This window comes from Silene latifolia, chromosome 9 (genome assembly GCF_048544455.1).
Source record: "Silene latifolia isolate original U9 population chromosome 9, ASM4854445v1, whole genome shotgun sequence".
Classification (NCBI taxonomy): Eukaryota; Viridiplantae; Streptophyta; class Magnoliopsida; order Caryophyllales; family Caryophyllaceae; genus Silene; species Silene latifolia.
In genome coordinates, this window is record NC_133534.1 from 6,521,422 (window position 1) to 6,534,969 (window position 13,548).

At 38.3% G+C, this 13,548-nt stretch overlaps 2 protein-coding genes across 2 annotated transcripts; one reads left to right on the forward strand and one right to left on the reverse strand.

Annotated features, from left to right (window-relative positions):
* The first annotated feature begins 1,286 nt into the window (after window positions 1-1,286).
* On the forward strand, window positions 1,287-4,149 carry LOC141598896 (zinc finger protein WIP6-like). The gene is made up of 2 exons (XM_074418711.1): window positions 1,287-1,896; window positions 3,318-4,149. Exons 1-2 carry the CDS (start codon window positions 1,435-1,437, stop codon window positions 3,858-3,860), a joined length of 1,005 nt encoding a protein of 334 aa, XP_074274812.1. The 5' UTR covers window positions 1,287-1,434; the 3' UTR covers window positions 3,861-4,149.
* Window positions 4,150-4,689: 540 nt separating this feature from the next.
* On the reverse strand, window positions 4,690-13,325 carry LOC141598897 (DExH-box ATP-dependent RNA helicase DExH12-like). Its single transcript, XM_074418712.1, has 4 exons — window positions 13,120-13,325; window positions 9,888-12,819; window positions 8,421-8,810; window positions 4,690-8,166 (listed from the first exon to the last, which is right to left on the reverse strand). The coding sequence occupies exons 2-4, from the start codon at window positions 12,813-12,815 to the stop codon at window positions 4,963-4,965; spliced, it is 6,522 nt and encodes a 2,173-aa protein (XP_074274813.1). The 5' UTR covers window positions 12,816-12,819; window positions 13,120-13,325; the 3' UTR covers window positions 4,690-4,962.
* Between the last annotated feature and the right edge of the window lie 223 nt (window positions 13,326-13,548).

Below are 13,548 nucleotides of genomic sequence, written 5' to 3' on the forward strand. Positions count from 1 at the left end.
AGACATTCTATTAAATTAATTGCATAAATTAACTGTACTTACAGTTTAAGGTTATAATGTACTAATATTATCTTAGTAAGAGGTAGAAAATAAAAGTTTACTATCATCAAGAGACACTTTAAGTTAAGTTATTTTTGTTTTAAACTATTTTTATTTTACTATAAAAAAAAATAACTCTATAATGCTCTATCATTGCATGAAACTAATTTATGACATTAAAATACAATTAAGTGATGTAAAATCTAATTAAAACGCATATTAACCATATAACGAAAACAGTACACCACGCATTTAAAAAGACGATTTACGAATTATTAAACTAATATTTTTATTTATTTCTAATAATAAAATACTTTAAAATTGTTACGTCCTTTAAAAATACACCATATTTAGAGAGTAATTGATGAAGGATAATATAAGAAGCAGATTTACGTAATTTCAGAGTGTAAGTGATGAACAATAATTAAAGTAAAGATTGCATAAGAAGCAGATTTGCGTAATTTTAGAATATAACTGATGAAGAAATAATATTTATGGAATGATTGCATAATAAATTAGAGACAATGATTATTTCTTGTAAAGGAGGTAAAAGATAAATGAATATAATTTTGTTATTGTTTCCATATATAGTTTTAGCATATGTTTAGGCGGGAAAACTACTAAGAGTTTTATTCTCTTAATAGTAAGGGAGATTAGTAGTAAGGGAGATGCAATCTCAGTCACAAACTCACAATACATTATCGAGAAATGTTAGTCATAACCTGTAACCGTAAATTTAACTCTAATACTCCCTTCATTCCATTTTTATTGTCCCCCCTTCCTCCAAAAATTTATCCCATAATTTTTGTTCCCTTTCTAAGTTTAGTAAAAAAAAAAAAGTTGCTTGTAAACCTCTAATATAGCCTTAAATAATTTAACTATGACAATATTCATCCTGATATACTTTATTTACATTCGTTTTAATTCAAAGGCTATAGAGTAGTAATTTCACCCTATTTTATAAATCCTTCCCCAAATGGAAAATAGGACAATAAAAGTGGAAAGGAAAGAGTAATACTCCCTATGTCCCGGGTATCTCAGTCAATTGTTGTCCTTTCTATTTTAGGAATGCATTTGATGAGCAATTTGATCCTTCGTTCATATTCAATTTGGTCCATTTGTCATCATTTAATAGTTGTACCACTCCTCTTTCTTTGATCTCTGTGCTAAAATCAAAGAACAACAATTGACCACAGAGAGAATATTTATTTTTATTTTTGAAAAATGCCCTTATAAACCCTTTGCAATGCAACAAAAAACATCAATCTACAACACTTGATAGCCACAACTCATTTTCCATCAAATAAATACAATTCTCTCTTACTTTCTCTTCTCTCCATTTCATTGCATACATACATCCTTCTCCCTCACATTTACAAACTCCATAAAACAAAAATGCAAAGTACATCATGGTCATTAGAACCCAAAGAACATGTTGACAAATATTGCAACATTTCCTTATCTTTAGCTCCTCCAGGCCAAAACCCAAACAAAACCCAAACCCTAATTACTTCTAATAAAACATCAAATAATAACACAAATAATAACAATAATAATAATAATTTTATGTTCTTATGTTCATCAACAAAACCTACCTCATCTCAAAATAAACTTAGTATTAATGTAAATAATGTTAGGGAAGATGTAGACGAGGAATCGGCCGTGACAGTAGCACTTCATTTGAGCACAACTCCTTCAACAACAACATGTACAAGATCAAGCAAGATATCGGCGGTTCATGGTGGGTTAAATGATGGACAATATTGGATCCCTTCTCCGGCTCAAATCCTTGTCGGTCCGACCCAGTTCTCTTGCTCCGTTTGTAACAAAACCTTTAACCGTTACAACAACATGCAGGTTCTTTTCTTGTTTATTTACGTTTTTGGTTTAAATTGGGGTGTCCATCATCGACAATTGACAACCTATTCTTATAAGTTACTCCGTCTATAAATTCACTTTATTGTTTAATTATTAATTTTTTTTTTTGGTATTGTTTTTGCTTATTTTATTTTTACCTTGATTTTTTTTTTTAGTTTGCATTTCAAACCTGAGGTAATATATTTTCATTTAATTAATACCATTTACCATTTATATTGTTATCACTAATTATTGTGTAGTGTTTTTTTTTTTTTGAATAAAATGAATTGTGTAGTTCATCGTGTACCTAGGCTATGTCACTATGTGGTAGTGTCAGGGATGATTTTTATCTTGTATCGGATTTTTTGCAGGCTATTATTGCTTTGCGAATCTTTATTCAATGTAATATATACTAGTCTACCACTCACAAAGAATGAAAAAGGTAAATAAATGAATGAGACGGTAAAGATGATTCCTTAGGGTTTTAGTTAAGTGAACATAAAACATCAAATCAAATGTAATGTAGAACACAAGCTTTATTTTTTATTATTATTATTATTATTTTTTTTTGGTAAAATTCAAATCCACAAAACAAGTATTTCTCCAAATAAAAATCATATATGACTATATGAGGTATTTTGTTGGAATTTACTAAGCTATTCTTAAGCATGGTTAGGGATTAGGGGATAAAATTTGTTGTCTTAAACAACTCTATAATGACATACTATACGAAATTACAAACTACTCCCTCCGTCTCAATCTTTTATTTACCTTTTATTTTCTTTGTGGGAGCATTTTAATCAAAGGGAAACAAATTATTGGGACGGAAGGAGTAATACATTATACATTTGACTATCAACATTAACAGGAGGACACAACACATGCATTTTTGCAAGGTTTAATTTATGTACATAAAATAATTAATTAAGCTAATTTTGTACTAGTACTCACTGTTCTACGTAATCTAGAAAGATTAAATTAATTTATAGTAAATCCAAAAAAAGTGTTCTTGATTGCATGACTTTAATTTAGGTCTCTCTAAAATAAACCAAAATTATACAGTACATATGCATATGTGGGGTCACAAATCACAGTACCTGAAGAGGTCCAGCATCATTGTGTGCAACTATAATGATAATGATTTAATCTCAAATAATATCAATTATTATCTTACAATAATAGACTAAATTTTATTAAATTCAAAATGGTTTTGATTCCGCGATTTAAGCTTTTAATTAATTATCACTTAAGGAAAATTTCATAACTTAAGATTTTAAATATTTTGAAATAATTTTGTTGGTGTCAAATGAGCCACAATGACATCAGCATTACAACATCGAGGGTTGGACCTGTTATTCACTATATTTCATTTTTAACTATTAGGCTAAGACTTCTTCGGTAAATTGTGAAATATTGTACAGATGCATATGTGGGGTCACGGATCACAATACCGAAGAGGTCCAGAATCATTGCGAGCAAGCACAAGATCGACACCCTCGACAATATCAACCCCAACGTCGACAAACATGCTAAGAATGCCGTGTTATTGTTGCGCGGACGGGTGCAAAAACAACATACAACATCCAAAAGCCAAGCCACTTAAGGACTTTAGAACATTACAAACTCACTACAAGAGAAAACATGGGACTAAATGTTTTGATTGTCGAAAATGTGGCAAGGGTTTCGCGGTCAGAGGTGATTGGAGAACACATGAGAAGAATTGTGGCAAGTTATGGTTTTGTGTTTGTGGGTCTGATTTTAAACATAAGAGGTCTTTGAAAGATCATGTTAGGTCTTTTGGTGATGGACACGCGCCTGATGCTAGAGTCGAGTTGTGTGATGAGGAGGTCGATGATGAGGAAGATGAGGAAGAAGGAGAGCAATGTGTTGAAGATCCTTTTGATGTTGATTGTTATGATGATGATGTTGAACATGAGAATAGAATTCTTGATTTTCTTAAATAAAGTTGTTATTATTAGTGGCGGAGACAGGTTGGGGCTGGCAGGGGCGGTCGTCCTCCTAATATTAAATCCTGACTTCGCTGCTGCTGATTGTTAGTTTGTGTGAGTAAAATGATTATGTTTAGGTGCTACGATAGATTATGTAGATTTAATTTGATGATTTGTAAAAGGATGAAGTAGGGTTGTATTTCATATGTTTATCTTAGGGATTAAACTAGTAATGAACTCACTATGTATGATTTGGATCAACATTTGTTTAGAGATGCTAAGAAAATTGATATTCAGTTTGGTATTTGGTTCGAATACGAAGCCATAAAATAGACGTAATTTCTCCGTTAAGGACTTAAGTCCAATTCACTATAGTAACCAAATTAAACATCTCTGATTTTTTTATTTCTTTTTTCTTTTTTCTTTTTTTTTTTTTGAAAATGTAGCGAATATCACAGAGCAGATAACATATAACGTGATCGAGCATTAAAATTTAGAAGTTAGAATTGAAAATGGTTGATTAAAAGAATTTAAAGACAATTCATTACGACCAATATAATCATACTGTAAAATCTCAAGATGTTGATTTAGCGTTTTAGCGGATCAGAGGATCGACAATTTTGTTAAGACTCCGCTTTATATAAAATATACAGTATAATCCAAAGAAAAGGAGCTGAGATCTTAAAAATACAACTCATTTACAATGGTAGTCCGTTATTTATTCATTTTTTCGACGAGTAATTGTAAACAAACGCGACGATCTTAACCGCAAAAGTACCTGTGCTTCAAATCATTAGTGTTCGCGTTAAATACGAAAACATAATCATATTCCCCGGAAATCCTATGCTTAGAAAAGAAAGCATGATATTCAATATTCCAGAGTCCGCAAAGGATTGAAACACAGCTCCGACCTTGTTTTCGAAAAAACAGGAGGCGCGTCACAGTTTACACATGAAAGAACAGCCACAACAAAATCTCGGTCCCAAAATGATTGAGGTTAACTAAAACAAACCAACAAAACGATGCAAAGTTTGTCGTGCAACTAGATAACATACAGGAAACGTCTGATAGTACAAAGGAACTGCATAACAAAGTTCAGTAAAACATCAAAATTACATTAATCACTCTCAACGTCGTCTCCAGCAACTGGCTCTTGGATGTCGATTGAGAAGTTGTACTCCTGATCACATCCCATATATGAATCACACATAAAGTAAAGGGTTAGATTCTTCTTACCGAGTTCCTTAGGAGCACGAAACGAGAGCTTGGTATTAGCTTTCCTCTGTAAGGCCACCCTCTTATTAGCGAGCACCTGGTTAGTCTTTGTATCTCCCACCACTAGCCACCAACCTTCTTCTTTTGCCTTGGGGTATCTAAGAGAGTCTACGGGCCCCACTTCGTTCCTTCCTTCCATATCCCGGTCAAGGGCCACATCTAATGTAACATACTTGTTTGCCCTAATCTCGTCAGAATCCACCACATCATATGTCATGTCAATGTGCGGATAGCGATTGCAGAAGCGAGCAATGTCGAGCAGCTGCATGTCGGACATCTGCAAGAGGTCCTTCCTTTCGTCATCCTCCATTTCCTCCAAGTCAAAGACGGTCTCAATGGGTTTTCCGGGATTCTCTTGGCACCTCTTGGCCAAATCCTTGGTGAAATGTGGGAGTTGCAACAGATTGGAATCTCGCTCCCACATGCCTTGAGTCACCATTTGGCTAACTTCCATGGCTAGAAGAGCGAGACCTAGCCAACCATTACTGGAAATAACATCAACTATTGACTGAAGCAATTTAATAGCACAAATGATTACTTTGTGTTGATCCAATGCTAGATTGCCACCAACAGGATGCCTTGAGAAGTGGGCTTGCAGCAGCGCGTTTGCTTTAACATTTGGGTCTGTGTACTTGGGATTCTCGAATGAAAATCTTTGGTGATGGACCAACTTTCGAATCGTCTCTTCTTCACCGGGCCGAACTGGCAGGTCTGAGTATTCCGAGGCAGAAGCCAGAATCTCCAAGAGACCCTTCAATTTGGTCTTAGGGGTCAACGAAGAACTAAACCGCTCGATTGTGGTGTAACTGACGTAATAATACGAGGCAATCATACCAAGGTTCAAAGGAGAGAGATCCATGTCATCATCAATAGAAATACATTTACTTGCCTCCAAATCACTGAGCGTGTTCTCAACGAGCTCAGATAGATAATCTGACAAATGCCTATGGCTGACCCCCTGAAGATTGTAGTAATTGGGATTCTGCGTGAGCCTCCGGTACATAAATGTCCATGTGAGATAATCCACAGCATCCTGCTTACTCTCAACAACCCCGACAACTATTTCAGCATTCAGATTATCGTGTAGATAATGGTGCAAGTGACTTTCGACAGGGAATGCTTCATATAAAAACTTTTTGTAGTACTCCTTTCGGGGTGCATGGCAGAGAATAACGCACTTCCCGGACTTGTCTAACAAAGGACGACTGGCATGACCCATCATCTGCAGCAAATCAGTAACGGGGTAATCGGTATGAGCGTTTTCTCTGCCATCATAATGTTGGGTTCCCATGACTACCACCAGATGCGCCAACAAAGGCACGCCCCAGCACATCGAACTTGTCATAACACAAACTTGAATCCACCCGGCTTCAAATAGCTGGGAGACGATATCTTGGTCAGTGCTACATAGCCCTTCATGGAGAAAGCCCACGCCAGCTCTCAGTGTGGTTTTGAGGGTCGGATCCTTTATCTTATCAGTAAAAGGCTCCAACTCTTCCAAAAAGTGCAATAAAAATAATGGTTCCTCTTTACTTTCTCCTGGAGTATATGCCACGAGATCCAGTGCAGTAAGTGAGGCATGTTTCCGAGTTGGAACATAAACAATAGCGGGCTTATGAATCTTTCTGCGTTCTACAATAGCGTGTTGCACAATAGCAGTGTATGTTGGCTTAGTCATAGCTTGCATTCTTGCCTCAAAATTAGCGATATCTACACCTTGAATGTGAATTTCCAATGGCACCGGACGTACCCCTGGAGGAAAATTGAAAAGCCCATGTGAGGTAGCACCTATCCATTCACCAAGATCCTTGGCATTAGCAAGAGAAGTTGATAGCGCCACAATGCGGATTTTATTCTCTACTTGGCTTGCAATGTATCTCATCCTTGACACAATCACCTCCAAAACGGGGCCACCTTCACCACCAATCAAGTGCAGCTCATCAACGATGAAAAGGGTGACTTGTTGAACATTTTTTCGCTGCTTCCAACGCCTCGATAAAGCATCCCATCTCTCAGGAGTGCTTATTATAATCTGCCCCCTCTCTAGTAATTTTAAATCGGTTGTCGTCTCACCGGTAAGCTCCACCACCTGTAAACCAAGACCTCTTGCAAACTTCCTCTCCCAATCACGATATCGCTCCTTTGCAAGAGCCTCCATCGGAGCTATATAGACAACACGCATTGTGCTTTCAGGGCTTTTCTGATGATTCCGAAGGATAGCAAACTCAGCACAGATGGTCTTTCCACTACCAGTAGGTGCAGCGACCAAGACATTGTCATCTGTGTTGTACAGAACGGTGAAAACTTGTGTCTGAACGGGATTGAAATGCCTGAACTCCTGATAAAGAGCTTCATACGATGAATTTCTTAACGCGCTCACTGGCAGTGGTTGCAAATCCAGTAACTCAGTAGGAGGAGGATACTTCTCAGGCAATATAAGGTGCCGGAAAGAAACAGGTAACACAGTCTCTGATCTCAACCATTTATCAGAAACAACATGAATGAAATATTGAGGTGGCAGAGGCTCAGATATTGGAACAGTGAAATTCAGAGTATGGTCTTCATCAATGTACTGCTTTTTCAGCATGAAGTATTCGTGGTGGAGAATGTATTCACCATCATTATCTTCCACAATGACCCAGAAAGGCTCCACATATCCATGGATCTTGTCATCCCACTGGAAGTCAGGTGTGATGGTGAGTTCCACCTGAAGTACGGATCGGGTAATAGGCTGAACGTGGGCCGCAAGGTTAAGCTTTGGAAACTGGTGAATAAACTTATGAAGTGTTTTGCCGAGCTTTGGGATTCTTATAAGTTCTCCAAGTTCTTGTGAAGAAAGATCATAGTATCTCTCCCAAGCTAGATCCTTCTTCTCCAGCCTCATAAGGACATCAGTTGGAATCCCGGTGAACTGACGGAGAGGTGTCTGGACGCTCCACATTCTCTTTTGTACCATTTTGCACAAATTCAAAGCTTTCTCAGCCAACTGAGCCCAACCTCTCTTCAAGACAATCTCAAATAGTGCTCGGAGAAGACGAGCCGCACTCTGCAACAGAAGAAAAAAAAAAGTGGGAATAAATTCACTAGAGTGGCAGAGACAGGGTTACGAAGAGGGTATGCAAAATTTTGGAAGAGAACTATTACGAAAATGCATTTTGCCAAAGTCTAATATTTTTTCTTAATTGAGTTCTATGACCCACATGTTTACAATCATGGAGAAATTAATCAAATGCCGATACCATTAAGTAAAGGAATGCACATGCAAATAAAAAAAATCGTCACAGCTGAATTGAAGCATACCTGAGTTATATAAACCATGTCTGATGTTAGTGACAGACCTTCAAGCTTCAACTGTGAAATATAGGCTTGAAGTAAAACATTGATTTTAGCACTGGGCTCTTCCAAGCTCTCTTTAATGGGGATAGGAACACGATCCAAAAGCTTGGCCAATTCCATCTTCTCGTCTTGCCTGACACTCACATATCTAAATTCCTCGCTGAGAGAGAACAACCGGCAAAGCTCAATGTCACCCATAGTTGGCTTCAAATGCTCATTGTAAGTTGATATAGTTCCATGAGTTATGTAGTAGTAACTGGCAATTCTACCCAAGTCAGTCACCTGGAAGTATCCACTCTTCCGATCATATTTTATCAGGTTGTTTTTGTCCAAGACTGTAGCAGCAGAATGAATCTGAAAATTGGAAAATCGATAAAAGTCAGGCTACTGAAACTTCTTGAAGGTATAAATGTGTTGAGTCATTCATAACAAAACACAGCAATTAAGATATCCAAAATGAACCGGAATAGGTCTCACTTGTAATTAAGTAAATCTTAGTCTAATCAGTCCTGTGTTTTTCTCAAAGCCATTTTGACAAGGATGAGGCTATTATATGTTACTTCATCCGAAAAAACAAATAAAGAATATTACATCTGAATCTTTTCAATTAAGTTGCTAAACATTTTTTGTAAGAGTATTGGCTGTGTCCATATAGAAAATGATGATGTGTAAGAACTACCAATTATATCCTGGCAGCTTTGATAATGCAACTATTCTCATTTAATTAATCACTGTGAATATAAATAAAAAATGTCATATCATTCTTCGCTTCGTGGAACTTCTTTTGATAGACTCAAAGTTTTCATTTTGTCAGAATTAGGGGTGTCAATCAAGTTTAATGATATACCACGATTCTCTATTATTCATTCTAAAATATCAATCCCCCCAGCTTGCATACAAGTTTCCATAAGATGCGGTTTTTTAGGCCACTACCATAATTTATACATATTGACATTTAATCCAATTATGAAAAATCATAATGTTCACTGAAAATCTGAATTTACAAAAATTGATACTCCGCATTTGAAAACTCAATGAAGTACAAGACTACAAATGGCTCCTCATTTGGCATTATCATTATTCAAAAGAAGGGGCTGATTCATTACTTAGAATTCCTTTTGTCTTTACGTCAAGTTCTTGACATTGTGTGATTAAAGGCCATTTGTCTGAGAGCTATAAATTAAGATGATTTGGGGATCCATGTATAATGTCACATGTTTATAATGAATCTTAGAGGAACTTTTGTAGAAACTAAAAAAAAAAAAAAAAAATTGTTCGGAAGAATAGCTAAGCCACAACAAAATGTTCAGATAAGACTCGAACAGGGACAAATGAAAATAAGCATAGGGATTCAGAAGAAATAACAGGATCCCATGGAAATATGGAATCAATAAAAGTAAACATAAGGTAAGGATAGAAGAAGAATTTTACCAGGTCAGCTCTTCTCTCGTACAATACGTCATCATGCACAAGCGCATCAGGTGCTAAGCCATATAGAGTACCATTACGCAGCATCCGAATGTATAGGTAAGTATAAACGATCCAGTTGCAGGCTTCAGTAGAATTTTGCACAGTCCCTAGAACAATTTCTGCATTCAATTGATCAGCTAATTTCGAAATGAACTGGCTTTCAATAGGAAGTTGCTGATTCATAAGTGAAAGGTAAAACTGCAATTCTGTATGGCCAGTAATGATAATCCCCTCTCCATAAGTATCATACTGGGGTCTACCAGCTCGACCCAACATCTGCATAACATCCAAAGGACTCAATTCAGTCCAGGCTCCTTTTTCGGGATTGTAGATCTGGGTTCCCTTGATAATCACAGTGTGGGCAGGCAAGTTAACACCCCAAGCAAGGGTTGCAGTGGAAACTAGGACTTGCACATGACCATCGGCAAAGAGATCCTCAACAAGCTGGCGATCAGCCCTCGCCATCCCAGCATGATGAATTGCAAATCCATAAGGTAGAAGGTCCTTGAGGTCATTACTCTTGACCAAGTCAGTATGAGTGTGAAGAATCTCACGACTTGCACTGTCCTCTTTTAGGAATCGGCCAAGGGTATCATTTGCTAATGCCGTGTCCCTTATAGCACGAGCAGTCTTCGCTGTCTCTTTCCTGGAGTGGACAAAAACAAGAACCTGGTGTTTTCCGGCAACGGCCATCACCTTTTCATAACAAACATCGTTCATCAGCTGGAATCTTTGTAGTGGCTTCTTCACATTGATTCCAATGTACTGTTGAGCAAGGGGACAAGGTCGATAGCTGTTGTCGAAGTAGAACAAACCCTTTTGTACATCAACCCTCAAAAACAATGCCACATCCTCATAATTAGGAAGAGTAGCTGATAATCCAACTAGCCGGATATTCTCTTGTGTAGTTTCGATCTGCCTGACTGTCCTAGCCACTATACTCTCAAGAACAGGACCTCTATTATCATGAAGCAGATGAATTTCATCAATGATAAGAAGTTTAACAAGCTGTGTGTACGTCCGATCACCCGACTTCCTGGTGATAATATCCCATTTCTCAGGAGTTGTGACAATTATCTGAGTTTCATCAATCTGTTGCTTAGTCAATGACTGATCTCCACTCAACTCCTTCACATTAACACCGTAATGTTGCAACCGATTAGACAGGTTACCAACCACTTCGGCCACAAGTGCTTTCATGGGGGCCACATACACGATCTTATAACTGCTGTGATTAAAAGATCCATCAGGACCCCTATTCAACGCAATCTGCTGTAATATGGTCAGGACAGCAACATTGGTCTTCCCGGCACCAGTTGGAGCACAGAGAAGAATATTGTCAGCAGCGAAGAGTGCTGTCTCATAGACTTTACTCTGAACCCTATTGAGCTGAGTCATGCCCTGGAAAGCTGGCTGTGCCCAGTCTGGCATTGCAGAGATCTTCACCATTTGTTCGCCTGGTTCAAGTGGTTTAGCTTTCAAAGCAGGAATATGAACTTCCTCGTAACCTTTAGCCTGATGCCGGAAAGATCCATCTGGCAGTATAGTCTTCTTATTTGCCATGAAACGGCCACCTTGTTCAAAAGTGATGCTATCTAGATCAAGCAATTGGCGCTGCCCATTCAACCAACCATTCTCAGAATCTTTCTCAGCTAAACCTCTAGGACCACGGTGGTCCCCGTCTGCAGCATTATTGTCAATCAAACGACGAGCCTCTGATTTTATTTTCCTCTCCACATCCTTCTGCCTCTCTTTGGCAGTAGCCCTGGTGGCATGCAGCTGTTCCAGAATTGGGGCTAATTCTGGATCCGATCCCGTCATCATCTCTTCTTCAATTCGTTTCCTCTCTTCCTCATTCTCAGCTCTCGCTAGACGAGTACACCACACAATTTTCCTCCTATTTCGCAAGAGATACTTGACAAGGGAGAATTTGTCGAAATCAAGGTGTACCAGAAGCTTATTCTCAGCCTCCCTATCATCCCCATCACCAAGAATCTTAAGAACCTCCTCAGCAAGTATCTGGCTTTGTTGTGGATCAATCGCATTCTTAAATGCTTCAGTAATCTTTCTCTGAAGCCAATAAGCATCAATAACTTTAACACTCAATGCCATCTCCTCGTCAGCTTCCTGCATATCGTCGTCATCATTTCCAGCACCCATTTGCATACCACCAGACCCACCAGCTTCTGCCAAATCGTCATCATCCTCCTCATCTTCCTGCACCATATCAAGATCACTCTCCTCATCATCATCCTCATTTTCCTCAAACTCCACAGCAACACCCCCTTCATCCACAACATCCCCACTCCCTGACGACTGCCCAACATCACCACCCTCTTGGTAATCCGTAATCTTCTTCCCTAAAGCAGCCAACGAATCAAACACCTCAGTAGTACCCAATAACTTCTCAATCACCTTCTTCTTATCAGGCCCCTTAATCGTGTCATCCTTCAAAGTCGCCAAAATCTCATCAGCAGCCCCCTGCAATATCCCCGGCTCCTGCCCACCAAGCGCACCTTGAACAATATTCAACATAGCCTCAAACGCAGCACTAGTCTCCTTCGTCTTAGGCTTATAAACCGCCTCATCAATAACACTCAAAACACTCTCCTCCTTAGTTCGTCGCCTCTTCCCCTGCCTCACTCCCCCAGCTTCCGCCGCCTCCCTCTCACGCGACTTTTTCTTTGACTTCTTAAGCTTCTCATCCAATTCAGGCGGCCTCCCCCTAGCCGCCCGATCCCCAAACGATTTCGGATCAATTTTACCATACAGAGACTCAGGTTCACCCGTAGGCTCATGTGTATCCCTCGGACGCGAGTCTGTCGTTAACACCAGACTCGCATTCGATTTATACTCAAACTGCTTAAACCTCGCGTGTGCTTCCGCCATCTCTCTAAACACAATCAAACCAAAAAAAACAACAATCAACAGTCACACAATTATCCCGTTCTTAAACCCTAATTAGGGTTTAAGTATACGCTACCAGAATTAGGGAAATTAGGGTTTAAGTATATGCAACAACTTAGGGTTTAGCAAAAATAACACAAAACCCTAAAATTACACTACAAACTAAACCCTCCGTCTCAATCAATCGTTTCCGAGAAATATTTTAATCAAAGGTAAACAAATACGAAAGACGATAAATGCGATTAATTAAAAAAAACAAATGAATTGAGAAAAGAGAAAGACGTACCAGAAATTAGATCTAGAACAAAATGAGAGATTGATAGCTCATGAACTGAAGCGTGGTGTAAAATATGAATTAATGGCGGATTTATATAAACTTAGGAAATTAAACCGACCTAATAATATGAAATGAGATATTTATTTAATATTTAATTTGTGAAGATTAATGTCGGTCTATTCTGTTTTGGATCCGATCTAAATTTGAATTGGGCTGGGCTGAATTGGGATGGAGGGAGTATTAGAGATAGAAGTGGATACACGGATGGTTTGGGTTTGGCCCATTTTAGCACGATACGAGTACGAGGTAGTCACTGTTTAGCATGGTATGACACGTCATGGATCGTGAAACGTACAAGCGCCGATGTTTGAGAAAGAAGATTGTGCATAGTCCAGGTGGGCCATCTAGGCACGACATGACTCACTTGGCAACGTCTAA